At 35.0% G+C, this 26,864-nt stretch overlaps 2 protein-coding genes across 5 annotated transcripts in view; one reads left to right on the top strand and one right to left on the bottom strand.

The window, feature by feature from the left end:
• Positions 1-26,864, bottom strand: part of MED12L (mediator complex subunit 12L) — a 188,167-nt gene that overhangs the window by 125,555 nt on the left and 35,748 nt on the right. For 2 of the 3 annotated variants that reach the window (XM_087933317.1, XM_087933319.1), the window contains exons 11-15: positions 14,923-15,054; positions 11,107-11,233; positions 10,762-10,976; positions 9,393-9,497; positions 6,995-7,177 (exon numbers count right to left, since the gene is read on the bottom strand). In XM_087933317.1, coding sequence (XP_087789443.1) covers positions 6,995-7,177; positions 9,393-9,497; positions 10,762-10,976; positions 11,107-11,233; positions 14,923-15,054 — 762 coding nt within the window. The remainder of the gene's footprint in view (positions 1-6,994; positions 7,178-9,392; positions 9,498-10,761; positions 10,977-11,106; positions 11,234-14,922; positions 15,055-26,864) is intronic. The other variant, XM_087933318.1, reaches the window with a different exon arrangement.
• GPR171 (G protein-coupled receptor 171) lies at positions 230-4,980 on the top strand. Of its 2 annotated transcripts, XM_087933320.1 has the most exons (3): positions 230-452; positions 3,638-3,711; positions 3,893-4,980. In XM_087933320.1, exon 3 carries the CDS (start codon positions 3,939-3,941, stop codon positions 4,947-4,949), a length of 1,011 nt encoding a protein of 336 aa, XP_087789446.1. In that variant the 5' UTR covers positions 230-452; positions 3,638-3,711; positions 3,893-3,938; the 3' UTR covers positions 4,950-4,980. The 2 variants fall into 2 exon arrangements, with proteins under 2 accessions (XP_087789446.1, XP_026557402.2); XM_026701617.2 differs by lacking the exon at positions 3,638-3,711 and having other exon boundaries at positions 231-452.

Raw genomic sequence — 26,864 nt, 5'->3', positions numbered from 1 at the left:
CAGCAAAGTCAGTTAAATTTTGAGTTAAATCAGTTGAAGGGAAGGTGAATCGTTACACAACAGAGACACAATTCTTGTAGAAATTCTACAAGAAAACTAGCTTTCTAAAATTCATTATTGCATATTCTTAACTTTACTTACTTTCGCTTCCCCCCCACCCACCCACCCACACAAAACACTTGTTACAAAAACAGCGAATGGATTTTCTGCTGCTCTCCAACAACTTTATTTTGCATAAGATATTGTTCTATATCTTTCTTTAAGCAGCTTCGAAGTAGTTACCTTGCACAATTAAAGATTTTCAACTAAGTTCTGATTTCACATGCATCAGCTGGAACACTTGAAAGACACAGGAAATTCTACTTCACCAGCCACAAACCAAAGAAAGAACTCACTGGGCAACATTAAACAGAACTACTTCTGTTTTTCTGCAACAGTAAATAAGACAGCAGGTATGTACCTCTTAAAATATAATTCATTATCATTGTCAAACTATTTAATTTCATATGTAGTGTTATATTTCTTTCTAAATCTCCAGGGTAATGTTGAGCTTCATCAGTTACCAAGGGTTTACCCTGAGCTAAATTAAAGATGTAAGAAATTGAAAGGCAATTCAAACAAATTAGTTCGGTGCTTTCAAATATCTAAAGTAATTCTATGACAGGTACAGGAATCCGTTACTGCCTCAGAAAATTGTTTGTTACGTTATTTAGACCTTTAGATTTAGCAGAATGACCTACTTTTTTTTAAAGCCACAAGTAGAGGTGTAAGTAAAATATGGCAAATATGGAAAACAGCACACTTCCTCTAACAGCAACTCTGCCAGCTCCACTGCCACCACCATGCAATGAGCTTTACCAAAAACAGCTGGTCATCCCAGCTCAGGGCTGCTCTCAGCAGGGCTCAAAATTGCTGAGAATTCAACAAGAGGTTCCCACAAGAAGATATGAGCCTGTTCTACTATCTGTGTGTGTATGTGTGTGTGTGTGTGCATTCATGTGTTTGTGTGTGTGTGGATAACTGTGCACAGGTCATCACAATTTAGCCCAAATTTCTGTTAAGTAATAAAGTTAGTGAGCTTTACCTTTTTATGACCTTTCTTGCCATAGTTGTTAAGTGAATCACTGTAGTTGTTAAACTAGTAATAGAGTTGTTAAGTGAATCTGGTTTCTCCATTGACTTTTTTTGTCGGAAAGTTGTAAAAGATGATCACATGACCTCGAGGGCACTACAACCATCATAAATATGAACCAGTTGCCAACAGTCCAAATTTTGATCATCTGACTATGGAGATGCCGCAGTAGTTGTTAAGTTTGAAAAATGCTCATAAGTGACTTTTTTCAGTGCTATTGTAACTTTGGACAGTCACTAAACGAATGGTTGTAAGGTGACAACTACTGTAGTCAGGTTCATATGTTAATTTTAGTCAAAGAATTTTAATGCTAATAATGGCAACATCCATCCATGCCACATATCTGGATGGAAAACTAGCACCCATATCCAATTACTTCTGGTTTTTGTACAACTATCTTTGCAAGGGGATCAATTGAATTCCAGCATTTATTCTTTGGATGAGCAAATATTCCAAAATCCCTGAGTTAAGAATTTGTCTTGTTGATAATAGTTTCTTTTAAGTAATTGCAGTATTACTTATTTTAGGCAACTTATGCTAATTTACCATCATACAAAACAAAAAGCATAGACTAGAAACAAGAAAAAAAACTAATAGCAAATATACTTAAACTATTAAAAATAATTTATAAATGTTATTAAAAGGAGAAAATTGGATTACTTCAAAGGAAGGCCCAAAACTACTGTAAATTCTGTAACCCGACATCCCAATGATAACTAAGTCAAATACACACTTCTTTAGGGACAGCCTGCAAGCGTCTTAAATCATACTGGCAGTATTGGCTGCAAATACAGTATGAATGCCAGATGTATAATGTACCAATAAAGGGGCTTTGTAGATCAGGGTTGAAATGAAGTGCATAATGCCCAGATAATGTCCACTGACTTTTCTGGGCATTATGCACCTTATTTCATTATCATTTTCAATATAATGGAAATAAGATGTAGTCTTTGCAGTGAAAATATAGATTTGGCCTATTATGTCAAGATGGTAAATTATTAAATTTATAAATTATAAATAGAACAGAACTCACAATAAAGGCATCCAAAGTCAGAAAGTCAAATGATCCTTGCTTTGAAAACCTCATTCAAATAATACATGATATTATTGCTTAAATTTCTTTTTTTTTCACAAAATTTCACTGATGTCACTTTACAAACAGAGAGAAAAATGTACATAATATCACCAGTAGGTGATTAAATTTAATTACAATATCTGTTGTACTATGATGGCAACTTAGATCACACCCCACAACAGGGAGCTTGCTCTTAATTCTGGACAAGAGAAAGATAATGGGATATCATCTAGGTTAAATTCTCTTCTTCAAAGTCAATAAAATTTTAGGATAAGGGAATCATCATAGATCAAATTTGGAAGCTTCCACATCTGATGTTTTTCAAAAAAAACATTTAAACAGCCAGAAATTTCTCATGCCTTCTATGGCTTAGGAATTCTGGGATTCCCATTCAGTAAGAATGAAAACATATGTTCCATTCCAGTAATTTGGAATTATTAACTGTAATACATTTATAATTATTCACCAGTTAAAACAAATTAAGTCACCAAAAGAGTTGTGTTTACAGCAGTGGGAGAAAAAAGCCAGACTAAAATGTGACTCTCCCTGATCGTAAAATTACTAACTACAAAAGGAATGTAAAAGGTTCACGGCAAGGTTTATACTAATAAAACCTCTTCAAACCATTGAAATGCCTACTTAGATTGGGTATCATGTATTATTACAAGTTTATTCTACAGTTAACAGTAAAATAACAGGCACAGAACAGGATGCAAAACCACTTTTGAAACAAAACAGCATACCGAGCTTTTCTCTCTCATTCTCTCTCTCTCTCTCTCTCTCTCTCCCCCCTCCACCCCCCACCCTTGGTGAAATATAGGTTGATCAGGAGAGCCCGTGGGGTTGTGGGTTTTTTTTTTTACTTTTTTCTTTGCTTTGCTTTGGTTGCCTTTTTAATTTTTTTTTTCTCTTTTCTGGTCACATTTCTGGTTAAACAATTAGCAAAGAAATAAAAGAATGTACAAACAAACAGCCAGATAGTTGAAGAAATGCAAAAAAGAAGGTCCCATGATTGTGATTGTGAAGGTAGTGGACAATCATAATGTGGTACTAATAAAGAAGGATATTTATATTTATAGGGTTGAAATGAGGGGTCCTTGGTGTTCTCTGACCTTGGGTGTATTTTTGCAGATGTTTTATTACCCAAACTAAGTAATAATTTTTTCTGATTTCTCTTTATCTATTATTGACACTACATCTTTTTTAAGAATGAGAAGGCTCATAGTAATATTTTATATATTTATTGAAAACTTAGAATTCATTGTTTTTCATTTGGGTGAAGTTACTTTGCTTCTGTTTCCTAGAAGTAGCAACTGCTAGTACATGAGAAAATGATTGATTTTACAATTTCCTATTCAGCATATATGCTTTAACAATTTACTACAATTGTTACTACTTATACTGGTACAAAATTACTACTTTTGTTTCAGACTAACACCTTGAACATGATGCCAACATTCTATAAGACACTGTTAGTTACATTAAGCTACTTTTAAGATTATAGGTAAGCAAGAGAGCTTTTCCTGTCACAATGCCTGCCCTTTTCCTATCCTGACATTCAAAGCTTTTTAATATTCTCTCCCTCCCTCCCTCCCTCTCTCTCTTTCTCTTTCTTCCCCTCCATCCCTCCCTCTTTCCCTCTCCCTCTCCCTCTCATTCTCATTCTCTCTCTTTCTCATTCACAGATTCAAGGTGATTCCTACAATTTGCCTCTACTTTGAAATATTTCAGATGGCTTCAATCAATTCTTCAGAATGCAATATTTATTCTCAGATGCAGCCATTCACTTATTTTTATTATTTGATTTTCCTTATTGGATTCATTGGCAGCTGTTTTGCTCTCTGGGCCTTTCTGAAGACCAAGAAACATCGCAAATGTATGAATGTTTACTTAATTAACCTATTGACAGCAGATTTTTTGCTGACCCTTGCCCTGCCAGTGAAAATAATTGTAGATTTAGGAGTTGCCCCATGGAAACTGAAAATATTCCACTGTCAAGTCACAGCATGCCTGATCTACATTAATATGTACTTATCAATCATATTCTTGGGATTTTTAAGCATGGACCGGTGCCTCCAATTAACAAAGGGATACAAGATCTATAGGATTCAGGAACCTACTTTTGCCAAGATGATTTCAGCAGTGGTATGGTTAATGGTTCTCTTCATCATGGTACCAAATATGATTATTCCAATCACAGAGGTCAAAGAATCACCAAATGTAGGATGCATTGATTTCAAAACAAAAGTGGGAAGAGACTGGCACGTGTTCACCAATTTCATATGTACTGCAATATTTCTGTATTTTTCAGCTATGGTGCTCATCTCTAATTTTCTTGTGATCAGACTACTTTTTCAAAACAAAGGTACAGAAGACTATCCCAGTGTAAAAAAAGCTCTGGTAAACATCCTTTTAGTTACCGCAAGCTACATCATATGTTTTCTTCCTTACCATATTGTTCGAATCCCATATACGCTGAGCCAAAGCAAAATTATAATCACAGACTGTTTCCTTAGAGAATCTCTCTACAAAGCAAAAGAATCCACTTTGCTCTTTGGTGTATCAAATCTGTGCTTCGATCCCATTTTGTATTTTTATCTGTCAAAAACCTTTAGACTAACAATGACTAAACATTTTGTATCCTTTAAACGTAGACATGTTTCTCTAGATGATCAAGAAATGCACGAAGAGAAAATGCCAGAGTTTCAGGTTTCAGATGAAACTGCAATCCTTTCCACATGAACAGGACATTAAAAATGCATTTGACTTCCCACTTCATTGGCATACTTTGGACTTCTATGGTTTGAATAAGGTTGGGGACTGTTGGGGGCGAGCGGTGGTAAGACTGAACAGAAGGAGAACATGGGCCTTTTTTGTGATATGCCAAACAGTAGTTTATACTTCATCCTCTAGATCAGTGGTCTCCAACCTTTCCGGCTCGGTGGACCAGTGGAGGCAGAGGTGATTGGAGGGCAGCGGGAACAGTTTTGCGTGCACAAGGGGCACTTTCACAAATACAAGTTCATGCACACGCACTCCTCCACCACTTCCATGGCCAGGTTCCCAACAGGCTACAGTCCAGCAACAGGCCGCAGACCAGGGGTTGGGGATCTCTGCTCTTGATTGCAATGAACCTCCCGGAACAAATCATGATTAAATAATTAAGTAGTAAAAGTTAAATAGTAAAAATATAGGATCATCATCATCATACAAAGCTATAATTAAGATAACTAGAAAATAGATGAAAGTCAGGAAACATGAAAACTGGCTAAAAAGCTCATTTAATAGGCCTGGATAAGATTTAGCTCTCACTTGTTACTGACAAATGTCTCCAAAATTAGTCCAAAGGTTATTTCATTTCATCAGTGAATAATTGTTACTGGTAGATGTTTCCAAAGTTCAGATTGAAGAAATTTTGAGAGTGGTGGATCACACAAAGGTCTTAAAAGAGATCCATGCTTTCATGCTCTGCTTAACAGTAAGGAAATTCTTATTTTTCTAGTTTTAATACAAAGATAAACTATAAGCTATTGGAAGAGAGATTCTAATCCAATTCTAATCGTAAAGCAGAATAGATATGTGTTGGGTCATTATTTCCAAATTGATGACCTTCAAAGCTATGAAAATCTTAAATACCTTTGAATAGATCTAAGGGGAAAAGACGGTTTTCAAAGGATTTCATTAGAAGAAACTTTTTCCCTTTTGGATAACTTCATGCAAACTTTTCCTTCATGAGGAGGAACTCTACTATTTTCTATTACATTATTATTATTCTCTAAAGAAAACACCTTCTAAAAAAGCTGAAAATGTTAATCCTATACAAAATAATGTCTAGCAGACTCCAGGAACATGGAGGTAGAACATTGGTCCAAGAAAGAGGGCAAGCATGTGAAAGAGACTTAAACTAATTCTGCCTTAATTACACAAGGTATCGGTTGATCTGAAGAAATGCTTTGGTAGGCTTTAAACATTACTTCATCCTATTTGCAATAAGGAGCATTCCAAATATATATAACAGGTACTCTAAGCACGGCAGTAACTGGATACAATTAAATTGATGACAATTTTCAAACGCACAATCGGGAGGATGTTCAATTTTCAGAAATTGAGGGGGCACAGATTGCCAACTCTGGCTCTAATCCTAATGTTTCACACCTGTTAAATAGTGCCAAAAGGCCAGCATTTTAAATTATTTATAAAATCCATGGTGCTTTCCCTAAACAAAATGCTTTTACAGTCTGGCCAAGTTATTGAAGTTTTCTTGGCAAGATATTCAGAAGTGGTTTGCCACTGCTTTCTTTCTACAGCTGAAAGAGACTGCCTGGCCCAAAGTCACTCACCTGCCTTTATGCATGAGATGGGATTAGAACTCAGTCTCTCAATTTGTGACTTAATGCCTTTTAACTATTATACCAAACTGACTCTCTGAAGGTAATGTCGAAATAACAAAAAAAATTCATTCGTAAGAATTGAATCTTTTATATTATATCATAATGTTGATTCTGTCCATCCCAAGTTATATTTCTAATTGATTAGGTCCCGTTACATATAATAGATTAAGTTTAGTTATGATTAAATTGTTATTCTTTTCAGTGAAGTTTAAATAATGCAGAAGCTAGTTGAAGAGCGAGTCTACATCCAGCTAAATTGAGATGTAGACTACAGAAAACAATAAGTTGGGAACAGAATAAACTTACACAGACACATTTCCTAATTAATATATATGAAGTGGATCTCATTGTTCAAAATTTTGCATCAACTCCTTAAAGATGGGAAGGGTTACTTACCAAAGGTATAGGAAAATGTGTAGCATACTGCAAATGTCGAAGGAGATGGTAATTTGATGGGAAAATCAGCTCCCTTCCTTTTTCTTTCTTTGTAGACTTTTCATTACTTACTGAAGCTCTTCTGTTTTGTACTGGTATTGAATTCAGATTTTCACAAGACTCCCCAGGCATTGGAGAAAAGATCTAGGCCATTTAAAATATTTAATATTATAAACATAAATGTCCTCCAGATTTATAGTATGTTATTTTTAAAAAAATAAACAAGAAACAAGAAATAAATCAAAGGTATCTGTGATTTAGTTTGAATACAATGGAATTATCTTGAAATAGGCAATAGTGAATACTAATGTTGTTGAGGAGGTTGGAATAGCATTCAGTACTAACAATATAAAAGTTGCTATACTAGCAAACCTTCTACATTCCATGAAAGTAGCAACAGACAATTTAATGAACAACTTCCTATTCCAGCTCCTAGTTTTTATGTTGCAGTAATAAGAAAATGGACCAAATGCAAAGCTTTTGAGTAAAAAGATAGGGTAACTGTTTCTAATGCCAAAGAAACCTGTCTATGTACAGGTAGTTCTCAACTTACAACTGTTCGTTAAGTGACTGTTCAAAGTTACAGCAGTTTTTCAGCAGATGAGAACGCCACCAGGCTACATAAATAGTGGTCAGGGGCTGAGCTCTTCTCCATGCACAGAAGAAAATACCTTCTCCAGACTGCAGAAACAAGGCTTGAATCATGGGGTGCAAGCCCAGTTTCTGTAACCCAATGGTTGAGTTCCAGGCAGTAGGCAGTACTTTCAGCCAGCCCTGAAATGAGGGAAGTCTTCCCAGCAGGTGGGCAGCAGCCTGAAACCTTCCCTGCCTGCTTTCCCACTGTCTTTCTAAGGAAGCCAATGGAGAAGATTGCAAATGACCATCACATGACTGGGGGGGAGGGGTAATTGGCAATAGTTGTTAAGTGAATATCCATTGCCATGCAACTGAACAATTGTCATGTGATCATGGGGAAACATTATATTCTTGGCAGTTCTTGAAGAATGGCCCATGAGCTCCACTGTCCATGAGCTACACTGGTTGCCAGTCTGCTTCCAGGTACAATTCAAGCTGTTGATAATCACCTGTAAAGCCCTTCATGGACTGAGTCCAGGCTACTTGAAGGACTCTCTCATTCCAGTGAGATTGGACCATCCCACCCATGCCAGTGTAGAAGATATGCTGTGGGCTCCATCCATTTGTTCTGGGCAGCAGGTTGTTGTTCTGCCATTGCACCTGGGACACTTCCCAAGGCCACCATAACTTGGAATGGCTCATTAAAGGACCGGTTTAAATTGAGGACTACCTGATGTTTGGTTCAATGTGCATGCAGATATTTGCAAGTTTTCAGTTAGTATGAATTTTGTTATATTTAAACATCCATTCACTGCAATTTGAAAGTGAAACAATCACATTTGCAATCATTTTATTGCAGGATTTCTACTGAATCACACCAATCTAATTAACTTAGTACTATCAGTTAGTAGTAGCTGTCCAGGATTTTAGCAAGTGGACAATCCAACATTTTGGTGTGGTTTTTTTTTACTTCATATAAGCAGCAGCCTCAGTTAGCATGCCCAAGAGAGAGAGTTTCTTTAAAACTGCTTTTTCAATTCTTCCCTACACTACTGATATAAAGATTGGAAATAGCCTATCATGAAATAAGGTGAAAAGCCTATAAATTCATGCTAATATTGAATTAAATGCTCACAGTTAATTTTATATAAATTGTGGGGGAGGATTAAACCTTTTTAGAAACATCTAAAACTAATAGTTCATATTTTAGCAAGAAAACAATTAAAGCATGCTTTTGTACAATACTGTATATCAAGGAAATGTAAAACATATTTTTCTTATTTTATAATATGGGAAACATTCGTCTTTGTTGTCCGCCACTGATGACTAATTATTCAGAAGTGCTTATTTCTACACATCACACCATGTTCAACATCTTCTTTGGAATCTTGGGACTCTACGTGTTGAAATTTCTTTCAGATGATGTAGCTATCCATTTTACAGTAACAAATAAGGGCCAACATAGCTTAAAAGGTCTATGAAAGAGTTTGTATTTCAGGATTTTCAAAAAAATATATATATGAAGTTATGCCTGAAGTTGTGCATGATGCATTCACCACAATGGCATTTTGAACATTAGTGAAACTAGATGAAAAAGTTTGAAAACCTAACATGATACTGTTTTGCAGAATAAAAATAGATTTCTGCAGACAAGTTAAGGTATGTGAAAATGTGAAAAGAAATGTATAGCAGATAAGCAGTGCATATTCCATGATGTCATGTAGCAAACGGAAGAATGAATAAATACATTGTTTGTGGTTTTAAAATAAGAAGTTAAACCTACTGGAAATTCCGAACCAAAGTCTGTCTTTAAGTCATTCTTGTCTACATCATCAAAAATATTAGTGGTTCCTGAGTCAATATACATGTGTTCCATAAGGCTATGTTCCTAATTTTCACCAAAGAGACAAAAAACAAAAATGTGAGTCAGAGTGTAATGAAAACCCATTGAACTGATCACAAATTATATGAATTCAAGCATAGTATAAATTACTTATTATATGCAGTAAGAGTGAATATAGTCAATGGACATTACAATCAAGATAGGTTATCTTTGGTATTGTGCTGAAAATAATAAAGTTAACAAGCTTGAGTAGACTGTACTCAGGAGGTCGGTCTGTAAGATTGTTTACAATGAAATGAATGATCTCCCAGGAAATGTGTATTTCTGCTGTGGGATCAGGTGTTTCAACAAGGAGGAAGAAAAAGTGTAGCAAATCAGTTTTGGCTGCTCTAGAGAATTAAAATTTCTCTAAGGCATCGTAAATTACAATGTATTTAAAAGTGGTAAAGAAATATTCTTGTAGTTCCAAATAATAAGCGGTTTTAAATATATGTTTGTAAATTTTCTCTCACACAACTGGGCCTCCATCCTTCTTCCAATCATATCCCAACTCTAAGACTTTTGTCAAAGCTGTTTCTGAGGGTTCCTCATTTCCCCAATACTGATGATGTTGGATAGTGAAACATTTGCAAGAAAACCAAGTTCAGAAAACACCAAGGGCCCCACAGACATTATTGGATTTTACCAAACACTTCAAAAAGGGAAACAAGATCCTCTATAGTTAAAAAAAAAAGTTCCCAAGATTTTGCTTACAAATTCTAACTATATCTTCTTTCCTGTGTTGGAATAATAGACTTGCACTAACCAATGTGATCTTTCAAAGATGTCTTTTTCAGGACATCTCAAGTTGCTGTTGCGTAGCATGTATTGGCATAATGATTCCATAGCATTTATTAGTGCTTCTTTAATTTTTTTAATATTGCATTTGTATTGTGGCTTTTAAACTTTGTTGTGTTCATTTTTATTAGTGTAAATCACCAGGAGTATATTTTGGGAAGTATTTGAATGAAAGAAATTTATTTATATTTTTTTCAAAAGTTACTATTTCTATTATTGTTTTTTATAAATACAATTTGATCTAAGGGAGCCAGACAATTACAACATGATAGGTGTCACAGTCAAGTAGCATTTTATCATTTCATCCCAAAGATTGTAGCAAATCACAAATTATCTTTTAAACTTGTTTTTTCAGATTTCTTCTAATGTTATATCAATTAAGAAGTTAAATAATCCAATCTTACATACATACACTATTTATTAAATTTATCTGCCACTCATCTCCTTGATAAGGCGACAATGGACTCCTTACCTCAAGTTTCACATCGTGTTCCTTAGAATAGTGCTCATCCATGTTTTCCCCAGTTGGTGAACGTGTTCTAGAAGCTGCAGTGACAGATAAGTCTCCACGTGATATTAAAGTGCACATGTAAGCATCATGTGAAAAAACATCATGCCGTATAAATTCACCAAAAAGCAGCACTAGGTTCACAAATTCAATTTTTTCATATTCACCATTTGGATCAGCTGACAATAAATACAGAATTGAATGTTGTTAAATTCACAATAATCCAAGCAGGTACAAAAAGTAATACAGTTGCTGGAAAAAATTAATGTACTTAATCCTAATTTGGAACAGATATAATTTAATACTTACGTAATGAGGGGGCTTGAGTATCTAAAAATCTAAGGAGAACATTCTGGAAAACAGGAAGGCTAGAACCAGCAAATGATGCTGAAGAAATGGATTCCTTTTCATCCATGATTTCAACTTCACCACATCTCTATAAAAGTATGTAAAATAAAAGAATAAACTTGTGGTATCATAACTATTAAAATTACTTTCATCCCCCTCTTTTCCCAGAAATTACAAAGAATAGCTAAATTAAGGAGAAATGACTTGTCAATTCATTTGGACAATGTGATAATCTATGATGAAATCTAATTTAAGAGTTACTTGAATCTTGGTTTAGTAAAACACAAATACAGATTAAGAAACTGCATTCAAATGTCACTGTGGGTTTTTGTTTTTGTTTTGCTAAAGAAATGAAAGGATATTCCTACATTGTTCTCACGCACTAAAACTATAAGATACCTTTTATTGATTATTATTATCTGTTAACAATATGAAGTAATAGCTACCAGTTCCTTAGCTGGGGTTGGTCTTCATACATCAAGTTCTTCCTAAGAAACTAGAATATTATTATTTATCAGTGTGGTACATGTATGGATCCAAGCAGTGTGGCCTTTTCCAATCCACATAAACAAATTTTGACAATGTGCAGATTTTCTGTATCTGATGTGGTATGAGCCAAAACTTTATACTTTGTATTTAGCAATCCCACAATATTTTAATGTTTATTTTCAGCTATTTTTTTCAGTTCTATGTTTCCACTCATTTTTATTAGTAGTACGTGATAGGTTTTGCAGATAGTCCAATGAATCATTTGGGTGACTATGTTATATTGTTGTTTACAATCAGTTTGTGTGATCTTTTTCCATGAGATGAATCTACTGTTTTCTGTTTCTGTGCACAATCTGCACTTTGAATCACTTGATGATTTTCATTTCTGCCCTTCACATTACTTCAAATAGCTTGGTTTTGCACAGTCAAAATTAAGCCTTCAGTTTCTTTTTTTTTTAATGTTCGAGGTTCATCTGAAATCACTTTCCTCTTGATCTTTGGCATAAATTAAACCATGTAATGTTTTTCATCGACAGCATTCTGTACTTCTTTTTATTACAATATTTTGAAATTCACCTTCTTGTTTCCCGTAAATTTAGTTAAGTTCCCATTTTAACTTGCATTAATTGTTGGTTTGGGCTGTCTTTTACATAATTAGCCAATCCTATGGAATTTCTCAGTCATCCAGGTCATGGTTGTCCCAAAGATGCTTTTTCAAATGCAACTAGACTTTGTTTTTCCTTGAAAATGTTTCATTTTCTCTAAGCAGGAGGCATGTGGTGTCATATCCCCCACCCTCTGTTGAGAGAGGGATATTCAATCTTAATATAGATGGACTCTTTGACCCCTCTTTCAAACCAAAAAAGGTTTGAACCAAAAGAGGTTTGAAAAAGAGGTCAGAGAGGCTATCTACATTAAGACTGAACAGCTCTCTCTCAACGGGAGGGGGGGGTACAAAACCACCTATTTCCTCTTTACAACAGTTCTTTCAGAAGTTCCAAGAAGGTGCCACACTCATTTGCACTACTTAGGTGACCTTGAGGGCCAAGTAGCCTCCGGGACTCTCAGAATTAGTGCTAATGACCAGATGACTGCGAAGAATATAAATCCTTCCACCCTCCACCATTCAAGCAGAACTGAAGAAACATCTTGAATGAGAAGCGAAATGTCTTCTAGGAAAAACAAAGCCCAGTTTCTTTTGGAAAAGCACTTTTGGATAGCCACTGCCTGCTTTTCTTTTTGACAGTTTGTTTCACCAGAAGTAAACCTCTGCCTCCATCTCCAGAGGGCAGGTATAATCTATTAATATCACTACAGAGATGTAATATATAGTATCCAGTTAATAATTCCAGCAATGTATCATGTCACAGGTATTGCCCAGCCATTTATAGCATTGATGGTACTATTATGGTTTGTTGCACAGTCAGTCAGATGCTTAAATTGGATTTGGCATTTTTATCCACTGACTGAGTCTTTCCCTAGGACCTAGGGTACACAGAATTTGTTTGATGGTGTTAAAGGTATCATCACAAGATGTAAGCTATTACAAATAAAAGTATTTCTATTTGTATGTCTTTGTGTGATTTTTTATCCCCCGTTATTTCTCTCCTATTCTGCTATGTCCAAATACTGTCATGTTCATTATCCAGATTTTTTTGACATTTGTATCAACAATTGTTAAGCCTGAAATGTCATGTGGCAGGTGCTTGTCTGTTTAAATTCTAAAATTACACAGCACTTTATCTTCTTCACTTTCTGTTGCTTTGTTTATTTTGTGGTCCCAACAATTATTGTAGGCCAATGGTATTTCTAGCAGATTTTCCAATGTACTCCACTTTCTGCTGTTATATATATAAATCTCTTTTCTATTCTTCACTTGGTCTTTCCTGTAGGTCAATCTGGTTTCTCCGGTACTTCAGTAATCCTTCATGGTATACTAGCTTCACTGCATCTTCTACAATGTTCCCCAAATATTCTTCCATGCCCCTTTTTCTTTTTCAGCTGTATGGTGTACTTGCACCATTCCATGCCCACCTATTTTCCTGTCTGTCACTATTACGTGAAAAAGCATGATTCATTGACATCATTTTTCTGGTCTTCCTATTCAGGCATTTTATTTCTACTTGAGCCCAGTTCACTATCCCAACTGATGATTGGAATTGCCCAGTTTATAATTGCATTATCTTGCATATTTGCATATTTATTCCACTGAGTTTGGACTTTTAGATCTTCTTCAAACTTAGGATATATTCATTTTTAGCCTTTTTCTTGATTTCGGTGTATATTATTGTTATTATTATTGATGATGATGATGAAGATGATGATGATGATGACAATTTAATCTTCATTCACAGTCTGGCACTGGTAAAAACTTAATAGCTCAAGTCCTAACCAAAGATCTATAACCTATTAAGACCTAAAAGCATCTAAGACCTAAAAGCATGTAGGCAGTTCCAAGTAGAGTGGGGTTTTTTTGCAAAGTCAGAATATTGAGGTCTAATAAATTCAAAATTTTCATGTATCTAGGCAGCTTTTTGGTATTGCTCCAAAGGTACAACCATTGATTTCTTCCTCCATAGTCACTCAACTTCAATTATAATTTTATAAATCTTATAAATTTGTTCATTTTATTTTCTATTGTGGACATTTTAAAATATGATAACTATTGCTGCTTATTCTTTCATTTGCTGTAAACCACCATGAATCAGTTCATTGCAGTAGGTATACATTCAACAAATAAATAAATATATATACTCTTCAACACTGGAACATCTTCTATAATCTTTTTGTAAATAGGCACTGATGAGATTAATGAGATTCTAGGTTCTATACAAATACTATCTACAGAGAACAAAACAATTAATGCAAGCTTCCATGAATTAAAAATATTACTATGGTGGTTCCTGAGTTACACGAATAAAAAGGAACTATTGCATCTATCTACTATATTTAAAAATCTTCTTTTACATGATGTAGTAAAAGAGAATATTTAACCATAGCCTGAAAAATCATTTCAGCAGCTTTAAAATTGCAGTTTAATATTTTCTTTAAGTTGTACAATTTTGATTATGTACCCTGTATAGTTCATAGTGGACTATAGAAAGTCCATGTGTAAATGTTTTTTCATTGTTTTGTCCCAAAAATGTGAGAAGCATGCTAATGCTCCTTTAGAATTATCCTAAAGTTTCTCTATAGATAGATTTGCATTGGAGATCAGGAATATCATGCTTGATTTCTAAATGGTGGACTAAAATTTCCTTTAGAAATGAAGACTAGCAGATAACTTACTTCTGCCTCAATTTCAGTTTGCCTCTTCTCCAATAGTTTAGCTACAGCCATTGCCCGGTGCTTACCAGATCTTTTATTACTCACAGCCCATTCACAAAGCAATGTTACCACAGCTTCATCATTAGGCGCAATCTATTAAATCACAAACACAAATGTGTTATTCATTTTAGTGTTAGAACATTTTAAAGAATATAATATTAGAATATTTTATTAGAGTTTTACACTTTTATTAAGACTCCTAAATCATGTTTTATGTTGGTTTCTTTGAGATTTGTTGACCTTTTTATTCTTCACTGTTCACAGGCCTTGAAGATAGCTTTCCCAGAGAAGTGAGTTAAAATGTATGTTTCAAGAACAACTTCTTAATTAAACACATTCTCAGAAAACTTAAGATGCCCTGGGAAGGAAGGAAGGAAGGGAGGGAGGGAGGAGGGAGGAAGGGAGGAAGGGAAGGAAGGAAGGAAGGAAGGAAGGAAGGAAGGAAGGAAGGAAGGAAGGAAATTTCTTATATGGAATAGTGTGAGGACGGGATTAGGTGACCGGGTAAGCAGGGTTGGTCCTGTAAAGGAGTCTTGATCGGAAACGAGAGGTCCCACTCTCAGTCCCTACTATGTGGAGTTCTACAGGATTCAGGATTCTTTCCACTCCTGTTTAAGATCTATCTGAAGCTTCTGGATAAGATAATCTGTCACTGTGGGGTGAGAAACCATCAGTGTGCTGGTGATATTCAGCTTTACATCTCTACCCCTAATGATGTCCTCCTTTTTCAGTGCCTGGAGACTTTGTGGAACTGGAGCTGTAACAGCCTTCAGCTGAACCCTGGCAAGATTGAGCAGAAAAACTTTTACATAGTTTCTTTTCAGTAGTCCATTAGATTGAGAAAAATAAAAAGAAAGAATATGAAAACACAAGAGTACTACTTTTGATCCAAGATAGAATAGAATTGTGAATGATTTTTTTTTAAAAAAACAAAGGATGTAACAACAGCAAGGAAATGTTTTAAGAACTTAGTTTTGATAGCGTTTTAAAGAAAACTACTTTTTTTTTTACTTTTAAAAGCCTTCAACTATTTCTAATTAATAATATTTTAATTTATTCCTGGCTTTCAAAGTTTCTAAATATATTCTTCAATTGTATTCCACTGTTTCCACATTTTTGTTTTCAAGTTTTGTATATTTTATCTTTTACTGAACATTGTATTGGTGGTTTTAATTCATAAAAATCACGAAACTGTTACCAAATAGATTTTGCACACAATCCACAAAAATTGCAAAACAGCATTCACATTTGACTAAAAATAAATAGCAGAACATAAGAGCCAGTTTGGTGTAGTGATTAAGGCATCAGACTGGAAACCAACTGGAAACAAGTGACCGAGACACTATGAATTATAGTGCGGCTTTAGACACAAAACCAGCTGGATAACCTTGGGCCGGTTACCTTCTCTCAGCCTTAGGAAGGAAGTAATGGCAAACTTATTCTGAAAAATCTAGCCCAGGCAATGTCTGAAATCAGAAACAATTGAATGGAATAATACAGCAGGAGTGTGTGTGTGTGTGTGTATGTGTGTGTGTGTGTGTGTGTATGTAAAGAATATACACATGTAAACACACACACACACATTTATATGTGTGTGTGTGTGTGTGTGTGTTTATATGTATATATATATATAATAATGTATATGTTTTCTGAGGTTCTCGCGGGTATTTGTATGTGGATCTTTGGTTATTCGGGTTTTCTCCTGCGTAAGATTGGAAGTATCTAGGCAATGTTTCAATGAAGTCTCATTCATCATCTTCAGGCTTGTGTCTTCGGCTCTGTGCTTCTCAGTGCACTGTACATTTTATATATGTACATACACATACATATAACAAAACTATACATATATACATAAACATACATGTGTGTGCATGTGTGTCCATGTATAATTATCAATTTCCATCATTCTATAATATGTGATGAATACTACGAGATATATATGTATATGTATGTACGTATGTATTCATTCTAGTGTTCATCACATATTATAGAATTATGAAATGTGCATCTTCAATTAGTCTTACCTGCAACATTAAGTCAATAATTGAAAGTTACCAGATACAAAAACTAAATATATATATTGCATAATGGGTAGGTTGGGGGTTGCAATCCACTAGCATTCCTTCTCTGGATCACAGAATTTCCAAGGATGGATGAGGTCAGAAAATTGATGTGGGTTTTTTTTTTCCATTTGAAGTTAGGCTAAAATAAAGGGGGGAAGTGTCCATCTCAATCCCTGCAACTGCTCTCATTACACACCTGAAACTGAAACTCTTACAAAACACACTATGGCCTTGTAGAAGGAAGGGGAAAATAGCTAAGAACATCCTGTTCTTCCCCTTCCCTTTCTTTACCATCTGTATAACAATTAGCCCCAAGATAATGAAATGGAGAAGCCACAGCTCACCATCTCCAATTTCTAGTATGCTAGGAATTGTCAACTTTCTGGTGGTCACCCACACATGAATGTCACTTGTTCCTCTCAGTAAAGACTGTAGGCAGAGCATATAACTAAATTTACAACTAACAGTGTCTTGGTTTATTAAGAACAAAACTAATGTGCTGCATGCTCAGAGCTATTTTAGGCACTACCAGCATTGTGACCACAAATGCAATTTCCTTCCTTAGGCCACTCTATATCTGGTGAGTCAAATTACAAAATGAGCTGGGTGCTGTAAAAAGTCTGGATATCTGTAGCATCATGCTTATGTATCTTACTGCCTTACACCAAAAATATGGACCCTAAAACTTCAGAATCTCTATGAATCACAAGTCTGTTGGTCCAACTTTTATTTATCTACCATGCTCCAGATTCTGCTTAATCTATACAATACTTTTTTGCAACTTAAATTTATATGAAGGATTCTAAAAGTGATGATTACAAAATTAAGTACCAGAGTTTCATCTATTATTAGTATAAAAAAAGATGTGGAATACTTTTTAAACAAACAATTGATTGATCAATTATATGCCAACAGATTGTGATAATTCTTAGCAATTACATTCACCATGACAATCTATCCCTATCCCAGTCTTTCAATGTAGAAGCATCAAAGGGTATATCCCATAGTCCTTGTCCTAAGTGAAGTTCCAGACTAACATCACTGACCAAAGAGGTAAGGAAGATCTTGCTAGCAAAAATTCAAACCATAGCATTGTAAGACACAATAAACTCTTCATTAGGAAAGTATGACTGGATTTGGTTCTGTAAAAATTCCTTCCTTGTGTGAAGGGAATTTATGTCACCAGATGGAGGAAGGGGGAAAATTATATTTATATAAATATAAAATGTTTTACTGGTGGTATTTGGCACCATCGAGATTGGCTAAGATATCTCCCAACATAAGCCCAAAGTGTTGGAAATGTCATCTAACAGACGGTACCTTCTATCATATGTGGTGGCTATGTCCTGAGACCAGGAACTATCGATTAAAATTAAAAATTGGATGCAGGAAATTACAGGATATCAAATTGAACCTAAACAGGAACTCTTCCTATTAGGAATAATTAAGGATCAATACCCAAAAGAGATAAAATATATTATTTTATACATTCTAACAGCAGCCAGGATAGCTTTTGCACAAATGTGGAAATGACCTAACACCCCTCCAGAAGACTTAGTTCTACATAAAATACTAGAATGTGTGGAAATGAATATGCTTACACTAGAAATGAAAGACAAGGAAAACTCCAAATATTACTCAGTCTGGCATAAATGGTACGAATGGTTAGAAAATAGATAAAAGAAATAAGAAGAATGGATTAGTGTAGTTAAGAGACCTTACGAGAATGATACAGTAGAATGATATATAAGATAGAGATAATTATAGTAGAGATAATAGTTATTGGTTGATATATATAAAGTATAAAATATTTATAAGTTGACTATATGTGTCGATGACAAAACACTGTCACAGATATGAATGTGATTTGTATTGGTGGAAAATATAATAAAAATCTATTCTTTAAAAAAATCCTTCCTTGTTTAACAGCAATCTAGAAAACTGGGTGGTGGGTGACAACAGCATAAATAAAGCAAAAATAAGAAAAACCAGTTTGTTCTGCCTCACAAAATCTAAACATTCTTAAGCAACTCAGAATAACAACAGTGACTTTCTGCAACCTATGTGTAAATGTTTACAGGAACTAAATTAAATTTTCTGTTTAAAAAGGAATGTGTGATAATTTTTGAACACTTAGCAGTAGCTTAATACAAATAGTCAGAAATGTGTAGAATAACGTTTTTTTAAAATGTATTGATGACTGAAATCATATCATACATCATTTTAACCCAACTTTCAAGAACTTTAAGGGAAGACTGGTATGGTTACCTTTTGACCCAATTCTGTCTCACATGGAAGATTTTCAATACCTTTTATGGCTATATTTCTAGGTTCTCTCATATCACAAGACCTAAAATGGACACCTAACATAAAAAACGTCATCAAAAAAGCACAACAAAGAATGTTCTTTCTGCACCAACTCAGAAAGCTCAAACTGCCCAAGAAGCTGCTGATACAGTTCTACAGAGAAATTATTGAGTCTGTCACAGTGGTGGGATTCAAATAGTTTTACCACCGGTTCGGTGGGCATGGCTTGGAGGGCACGCTTTGTGCATGTGCACACACTTTGCATCTGCGCATACCAAATGTGTACTTTGTGCAGGCACTAAAGCATTTGAGCAGGTGCAGAGGTGTTCTAACTTACTTCCTGCAAGCCTGCATGATCCCAGTCACTTCAGCAGCTGCCATGCAGCACTCTTCTATGCCATGCAAAGCAGCTGTGCTTCAAATTCAGAGGATAAAGGTGAGTGTGGGAGCCCAGGTGGGCCCAACAGCAGAGCGGCAGAGAGAACCGGTTCGGTCACCGCTGCTCATCACTGCTTGTTTGAACTTAGCTTAAAAGTTTCTGAAAGTAAAAACCTACATTTACTGGACAGTGTATCTGTGTGCTGTGTGTGTATTATTCAAACACTACTCTCAAATACGTCTCCCTGTATGTGCTCATTCTCCTCACGGGGAATTACCTCAACACTGGTTATGGGCCCAGGCCATACCAGGCTCAGATAACTGAGAGTTAGTGTGAATCCACAGTACTGTATACAGACAGCTGTTTACTGTTTAATTGTGGGTTACTATCCTGGTAAAGATGGCACAAGACACTTAAACAAGTCTATCACTGATAACCCAGTTGGATGGAACAAACTATGCTTCCTGGTCTATGAAGTGCAGTATATTTCTGCGTAGAGAAGGTTTATGGAATGTAGTTCAAGATTCACCAGATGTAAATGCTTGGGATCCAAATAATGAGGATGATGCCAAGAAACTTGCTGACTTTAAACAGAACAACAAACAAGCTCTTTGTATAATTGGACTAACACTGAGTGACCAGCAGCTAGTCCATATTGGTGGAGAAGAGTCTGCTGCTAAGTGTTGGGAGAATTTGAAGAGGATTTATGTTCGTGACAGTGTAGGTGCACACATACAACTTACACGTAAACTGTTTAGAGCATGTCTTCTGAAAGGTGGACATATGTTAGCTCATTTAAACTTCATGAAAAGAACTTTTCAAGAGCTACATGAAAAAGAAATGGTATTTTCAGAACTGCATCAAGTTTACATCATTCTTTCCTCATTGGATGAAAGTTATGGTGATTATGTATCTTCACTGGAAGTCCTGCCCAGAGATAAACTGACATTGACTGACATAACTGGAAGATTGTTAGAAGAAGCAAGAAGACGGCTGGATAGGGACCAACTAAGGAAGGAACAACCACAAGAAGAGGATTTGTCTTCAACTGCCTATACTGTTAGGAAATGTTTTTCTTGTGGGGCTAGGGGACATATAGCTAGATTCTGTAAGAAGGGAAAAAGACAGAATACTGGTAATCACCAGAAGGCTAAAAAGAATGTTAGTTTAGCTATGTCTAGCAATTCAACTGTAAACCATGATTTGTGAGTTGTTGATAGTGGAGCATCGCGGTGCATTACTAACGATGTCCATGAGTAAACAACATGCATCATTGTCAAATGGATAGAAGATTAATGCATCAGGTGAAGGTCCTGCATATTGTTCTTGTATAAACGAACATTTAACTATGTTATATGTACCTAAACTGAAATTTAATTTGCTATCAGTAAAGGATTTAGTTAATCATGGTTATGTAGTAACCTTTAGGGGAGATAACTGTATAATAGAGAAAGAGAGTAAAATTTAGAGAATGATTTATATGTGATACATGAAGACCAGTTGCAGATGGCTAACTCAGTTTACAACAATGTTAAGCCACATGATGAATATATACATTTATTGCATAGACGTCTAGGGCACATTAATTTCAAAATGCTCAAACAAACTGTTGAATTGTCGGACGGAGAAAAATTGAAACCCTGTAGCAAATATTTAAACTGTAATGCTTGTAGCCAAGAGAAGAATAAGGTTACTCCAGCAAACAGACTTAATGGGTTTAAGACTAAAGAACCTTTAGAGGTTGTTTTTGCTGACATAATTGGTCCTAAGAAACCAAGTTTAGGAGGTGCCTGTTATATTTTGAGTATTATGGACCATTACTCACGATACGGTTTCTGCTATCTTATGAAAAACAAAACAGAAACATTCCAACATTTCTTTAACTGGCTAAGGTTTGCTGAGAGAAAAATAAAAAGTAAAGCAATTACTTTAGTTATTGATAAAGGGACTGAGTTTGTTAACAAAAGATTCCAAACTATGTTGAAATTGGCTGGTGTCCAGCATAAATGTTCTGCACCTTACAGACCACAACATAAGTCGTTTCTAGAATGAAGAGGGCAAACATTACAAGCCATGGCTCGCACTATGTTATCTGATTCAGGTTTGCCTGAAACACTGTGGGGTGAGGCCATAATGTTCAGTAATCATGTTTTAAACAATGTAGTTAACACAACAACTGGTGAATTGCCATTCACTCGTTGGCATGGCAGAAGACCAAATTTAAGTTATTTACACACATTTGGAGCTCCAGCATGGGTGCATATTCCCTCACAAGTAAGACTGAAAGGGCAACATAAAGCTAAGAAGTTATTTTTTGTGGGTTATGAGGCCAACCATAGATCATTTAGATTTTGGGATCAAGGCACAGCTCATGTTTATTGTAGTGCTAGTGCAAAATTTCTCAAGCACATTGGGTGGAATAAACTGGAACAGGAATCCAGCAATGATATTATTATAGACACCCAAATAGTCCCTAAAGATAAAATCAGTAAACCACGAATAGCCATTAAAGAGGAAGGACAGGAGGAAGTAGGAGTTCAGGCACAGGAGGAGATAGAAGAACAGGAGCAGGTGACACAGGAAAGTCCACCAGTAAGCCCTGTATTACCAAGACATTCAACCCAAGTAACATGACCACCTGATAGATATCAGACTGATGTTGTATGCCAAGTGAATACAGTTCCAAGTAATTATAGTGAACTAAAACTGTACCCTACTAAGGATCAGGCTGCTTGGCAGAAAGCAATGGATAAGGAACTGGAATCATTAAAAAAAAATGGAGTTATACGAAAATGTTAGGTTACCACCAGGTAAACATGCCATAGAATGTCAATGGATTTATAAACTGAAGACAGATGTAGATGGAACTGTTACCCATAAAGCCAGGTTAGTAGCACAAGGGTTCAATCAGACAGCAAATGACTATGATGAGGTGTTTGCACCTAGTCTGAAGGCTACTACATTAAGGGCAGCATTAGTGTGGGCAGCTAAGGAGAAATACATTATAAATCATTTGAATGTAGAGACAGCATATCTGCATGCACCATTGCAACACACTATTTATTTAAAGAAATCTTTAGGTCTCAAAAATGATAATACAGCTGATTGTTATTTTTTAATTGTAAATTCAATAAAATTTATATCAAAAAAAAAGAAAAAGAGTCTTTATGGTTTGAAGCAATCAGGATATGAGTGGAACCAATGTATAGTTAAAGAATTGACTAGGATAGGTTTTGTAGCTGGCTTGGCTGATCCATGTTTGTTTAAAAGAGAAAGTAATGGTGTAATTTCATTGTTGCTATTGTTTACTGATGACATAGCACTAATCACCAAAACTGAACAAGAAGCTACTAAAATAATATCACTGTTAGATAAGAAATTTAAAATAAAACAATTAGGAGAAATCAAACAATATCTTGGTTTAAAGATAGATAGAACTAGGGGAGGATACAAAATCTCACAGGCAGTTAAAATTAACCAATTACTAAAAAGTTATAAAATGGAACTTTGTAAGCCGGCTAAGACACCAATGAGCCAGGAGTTTAGCCATAGTAATGTTCAAACTCCTATTTTTGATAAGAACATTTATCAGTCCTTGATTGGTAGTTTATCTTATCTCAGTAATTGGTCAAGGCCAGATATTGCATACAGTGTCAATCTATTAGAGAGATTTAACACTGAGCCAACTGAAAGGCACTGGCAAGCTGCTAAATGTGTGTTAAGATATCTGAAACAAACAATGCATTATTCATTGTATTTGGAGCCTAAAGATGAACTGAATTTAACTGCACATGCTGATGCAAGTTTTGCTACAGACAAAAATACATGAAAATCTACATGGGGTACTGTAGTATTATTGGGAAAAGCATTGATTGGATGGAGGTCTATTAGACAGAAACATCTAAGTTTGTCAACAATGGAATCTGAATTCTCATGTTTATCTTTACTATGTACAGATTTACTTTTGTATAAGCAACTACTAATTGATATGGGAATTGATGTAGCAGATTCTATTGTTGTTTATGAAGATAACCATTCAGCAGTACAGATGGCTTCAAATATTGCTGTCAAGACAAGAATGAAACACACAGATTTAAGGTATTTTAATGTGAGACAATGTGTGCAACGTAAAATGATTAAGCTAGAACACTGTATGTCAGAAAACAATATAGCAGATCATTTTACAAAGGCCCAAGGCTCCATAAAGCATAAGGCTTGCTGTGAGGATTATGGAATTAGAATGTAAGGTTGTATATATTGTCCTACCCAAAAGGGGAGAATGTTAGAAATGTAAGTCACCTATCAGCTATTTGGGTTGGAAATATATAAAGCAGGGTAGGCATTTTTATACTGTTTCTTTAAGAAAATACAAAACTATAATTGGGTGTGTTTTCTCAAACGGCCATAAGATGGAGCCAGAAACCTAGGTTGTCTCAGTCTTAGTCTCAGAAAAAGTCTCAGTGAGTCTCTGTTTCCTTCTGTTGGAGAGTTTTGCCGTTCCTCTTAATTGACTGCTATTTTTGGATTTGATATAAGTCTGATACTGAACTGTTTTTGACACTGGACTTTGTTATTGGATTATCCCTGGACTGAAAACTGACTGATTTAACCTGTGAATGACTTTGGACTGCTTGTTTGAACTTTGCTTAAAAGTTTCTGGAAGTAAAAAACCTACATTTATTGTATAGTGTATCTGTGTGCTGTGTGTGTATTATTCAAGAACTCCCTGTATGCGCTCATTCTCCTAACAGGGAATTACCTCAACAGTTTTTAACTGGTGGCATAAATTTTTGTATTGGCTTTTGAAGTTGGCAATGTGACCAGATTTGTTTTTCCACCAAAGTGATTTATTTTTGGATTGAAGCTTCCTTATTGTTTGGGGTAATTTGTTTTTTTTTCTGGTTTTGGGAGTTGTTAATGATACATATAGTTTGATGACTCTTTTGACTTCAGTAAAAATATGTTGTAATGGTCTTCTACAGTATTGCATCCAGAGAATAGAAACGGCCAATCAAGGGATGAGAGATCATTGTTTATAAGATCATAGTTGCCTTTTTTTTGAAGTTATAATTGGGGATTTTGTCGTTGTGATGATTTTTGTGTGGATGTATGTTGAGACAAAAGTCAATCATGTTGTGGTCACTGTTGGAAAAGGGTTCTTTAATTTGTATTCCATAAATTGAATTCAAACTATTGCAGAAGATGAGATCGAGGCAGTTGTTAAGTCTAGTGTTGTTGGTTATTAGTTGTTCTAGTCCCAGATTTGTTACTGCATTGTAGATTAACTTAAGCTATCAGAACATGAGTGTTTAATATTTGAAAATTCATTTGCTAACGGCAGATTTTTTTCCTGTGGGATGGTAAATGTACCCTACATTTAAAAAATAAACTGGCTCTTAACATATAGTAAATTCTATAAATAAACTAAATGTGTATTGCTGATTTTAAGTAAGTTGTGTGTTACCAAATTTTCAATGTTATGTTAGCTGACAAAAAAAATAAATAAATCCAAAGGTCAATCCAAACATCAAAGACTAAATTTCAGAAGCTGCAGCTTCATATGTGACAATAATCCTCAGCATTTATTTATTTTTTTTGCTTCTGAGCTCCACAAACTGTCCTTTGCTGTTCAAACTTTACAATAGGAAATCAACTGAAAATTCTAGTAATTTTAATGTTTACTTAAGTAAAAAATTTTCATACAAGTTTCAGCAAAATCAACTAATAGGATTCTCTTTTTATTTCTGAATTTTCCCCAAACTTCATTCTGTTCTGCATATTAGTAATGCTGTCTTCTGATTTGCAGACAATTTTCCAATTTTCCATTTAGAGTATGCTAAATAATATTCTGCTGTAAAATAACCTCAATGCTTTTATGGACCAAAGCATATATTTTTCCTATGCCAACCAAATATTATCAGCAAACCTCCTACCACCCACGACAGGAAGAGATTAAGATTGTGTTGAGGCCTTTTACTGAAGTATCACCCACCACAGAACCACTAAAGCAAAAAAGGAAAAAAACTTTGCAGCTGAAAACACATTAATACATCAATAAACTGACAACTTTATCTGTTAAACCAGAAATGCTAGCTTACTGTAGATTAGCCATAGCTGATACTAACACATGTTGCAGCCATAGAATTCTCCTAGAATTCTGAGAGTTGAAATCCACAAGTAGAGAGATGTAAAGATTCCAGGTTTGAAGACCTCTGGTGTAAATGGTCTTTTAGATTATTAGCCAAAGCAAGACTTTACAGCTATACAGTACCTATATATTATGAGTAGTTGAAATAATTATTAATATTATTTATTAAATTTATTTGTTAATGAAATTTGCAGCAATCTTTGTCTGTGATTTAGTCTCACGTAAACTTAATACAGAATTAAAATTGCCACTCTAATCAATATTTTCCATTATTAAACTTTCAATTTTTAACCTAACTTTTCTACAGATATGGGAGGGATATCTTTAACAAGGAAAGTATCAAGGAAACTATGGTATCAGGGATAGAACCTGCCAATGAATTTTAATGAGCAAACAATGGCATATATAATTTGGCCTGCCCTATCTGCACATCTATTTGTTTGATCTATATTAATGGATTGTATTTTTTTTCCATTAAATTTCATTTGTAGTTCTTAAGAGTACAGTAGTGGAAAGAGAATAAGTAAACCATAATTATTCCTTATTCAGTTAGCCCTTTTCTGATTATGAAAATGGTTAAAGAAGATCCTTCTAGCACAGATCTTCTTAGAACAGGCCCAACCGCTTTCCTGGTAGCATATTCATTTCCAAAAGAGTGAGAGTTCAGTTTTTCACTCCAAATAGACAAAAATAAAGGGTGGATTTATTTTTAAGAAAATGTTTCATTTTGACTCAATGTCTGTTAACTTTTCTAAAAATTTCAGCTTCTGACAACAAGATGTATGATGTGAATCTTTCTTCCAACTCAGCTTGTTTAAGAGGGTTAGATTAATCTTCTGGCTGAGGCTGAGCTATGCTTAATATATGGAGATCCTTTCATGAACTAATATTACACATCATGAATAATGAAAGCTAGAGAAACTGCAGCAAGTAAGTGGAAAATAAGCAAAGTAAGCAAGTAGCCAAATGTTTCTGATCAGTTCCTTTCTTAACAACAAAATATAGT

This window comes from Pseudonaja textilis, chromosome 4 (genome assembly GCF_049901715.1).
Source record: "Pseudonaja textilis isolate UNSWEBS1 chromosome 4, rPseTex1.2, whole genome shotgun sequence".
Taxonomy (NCBI): Eukaryota; Metazoa; Chordata; class Lepidosauria; order Squamata; family Elapidae; genus Pseudonaja; species Pseudonaja textilis.
Note: the sequence above shows the minus strand (reverse complement) of the source record. Positions and strands in the feature narration are given on the sequence as shown.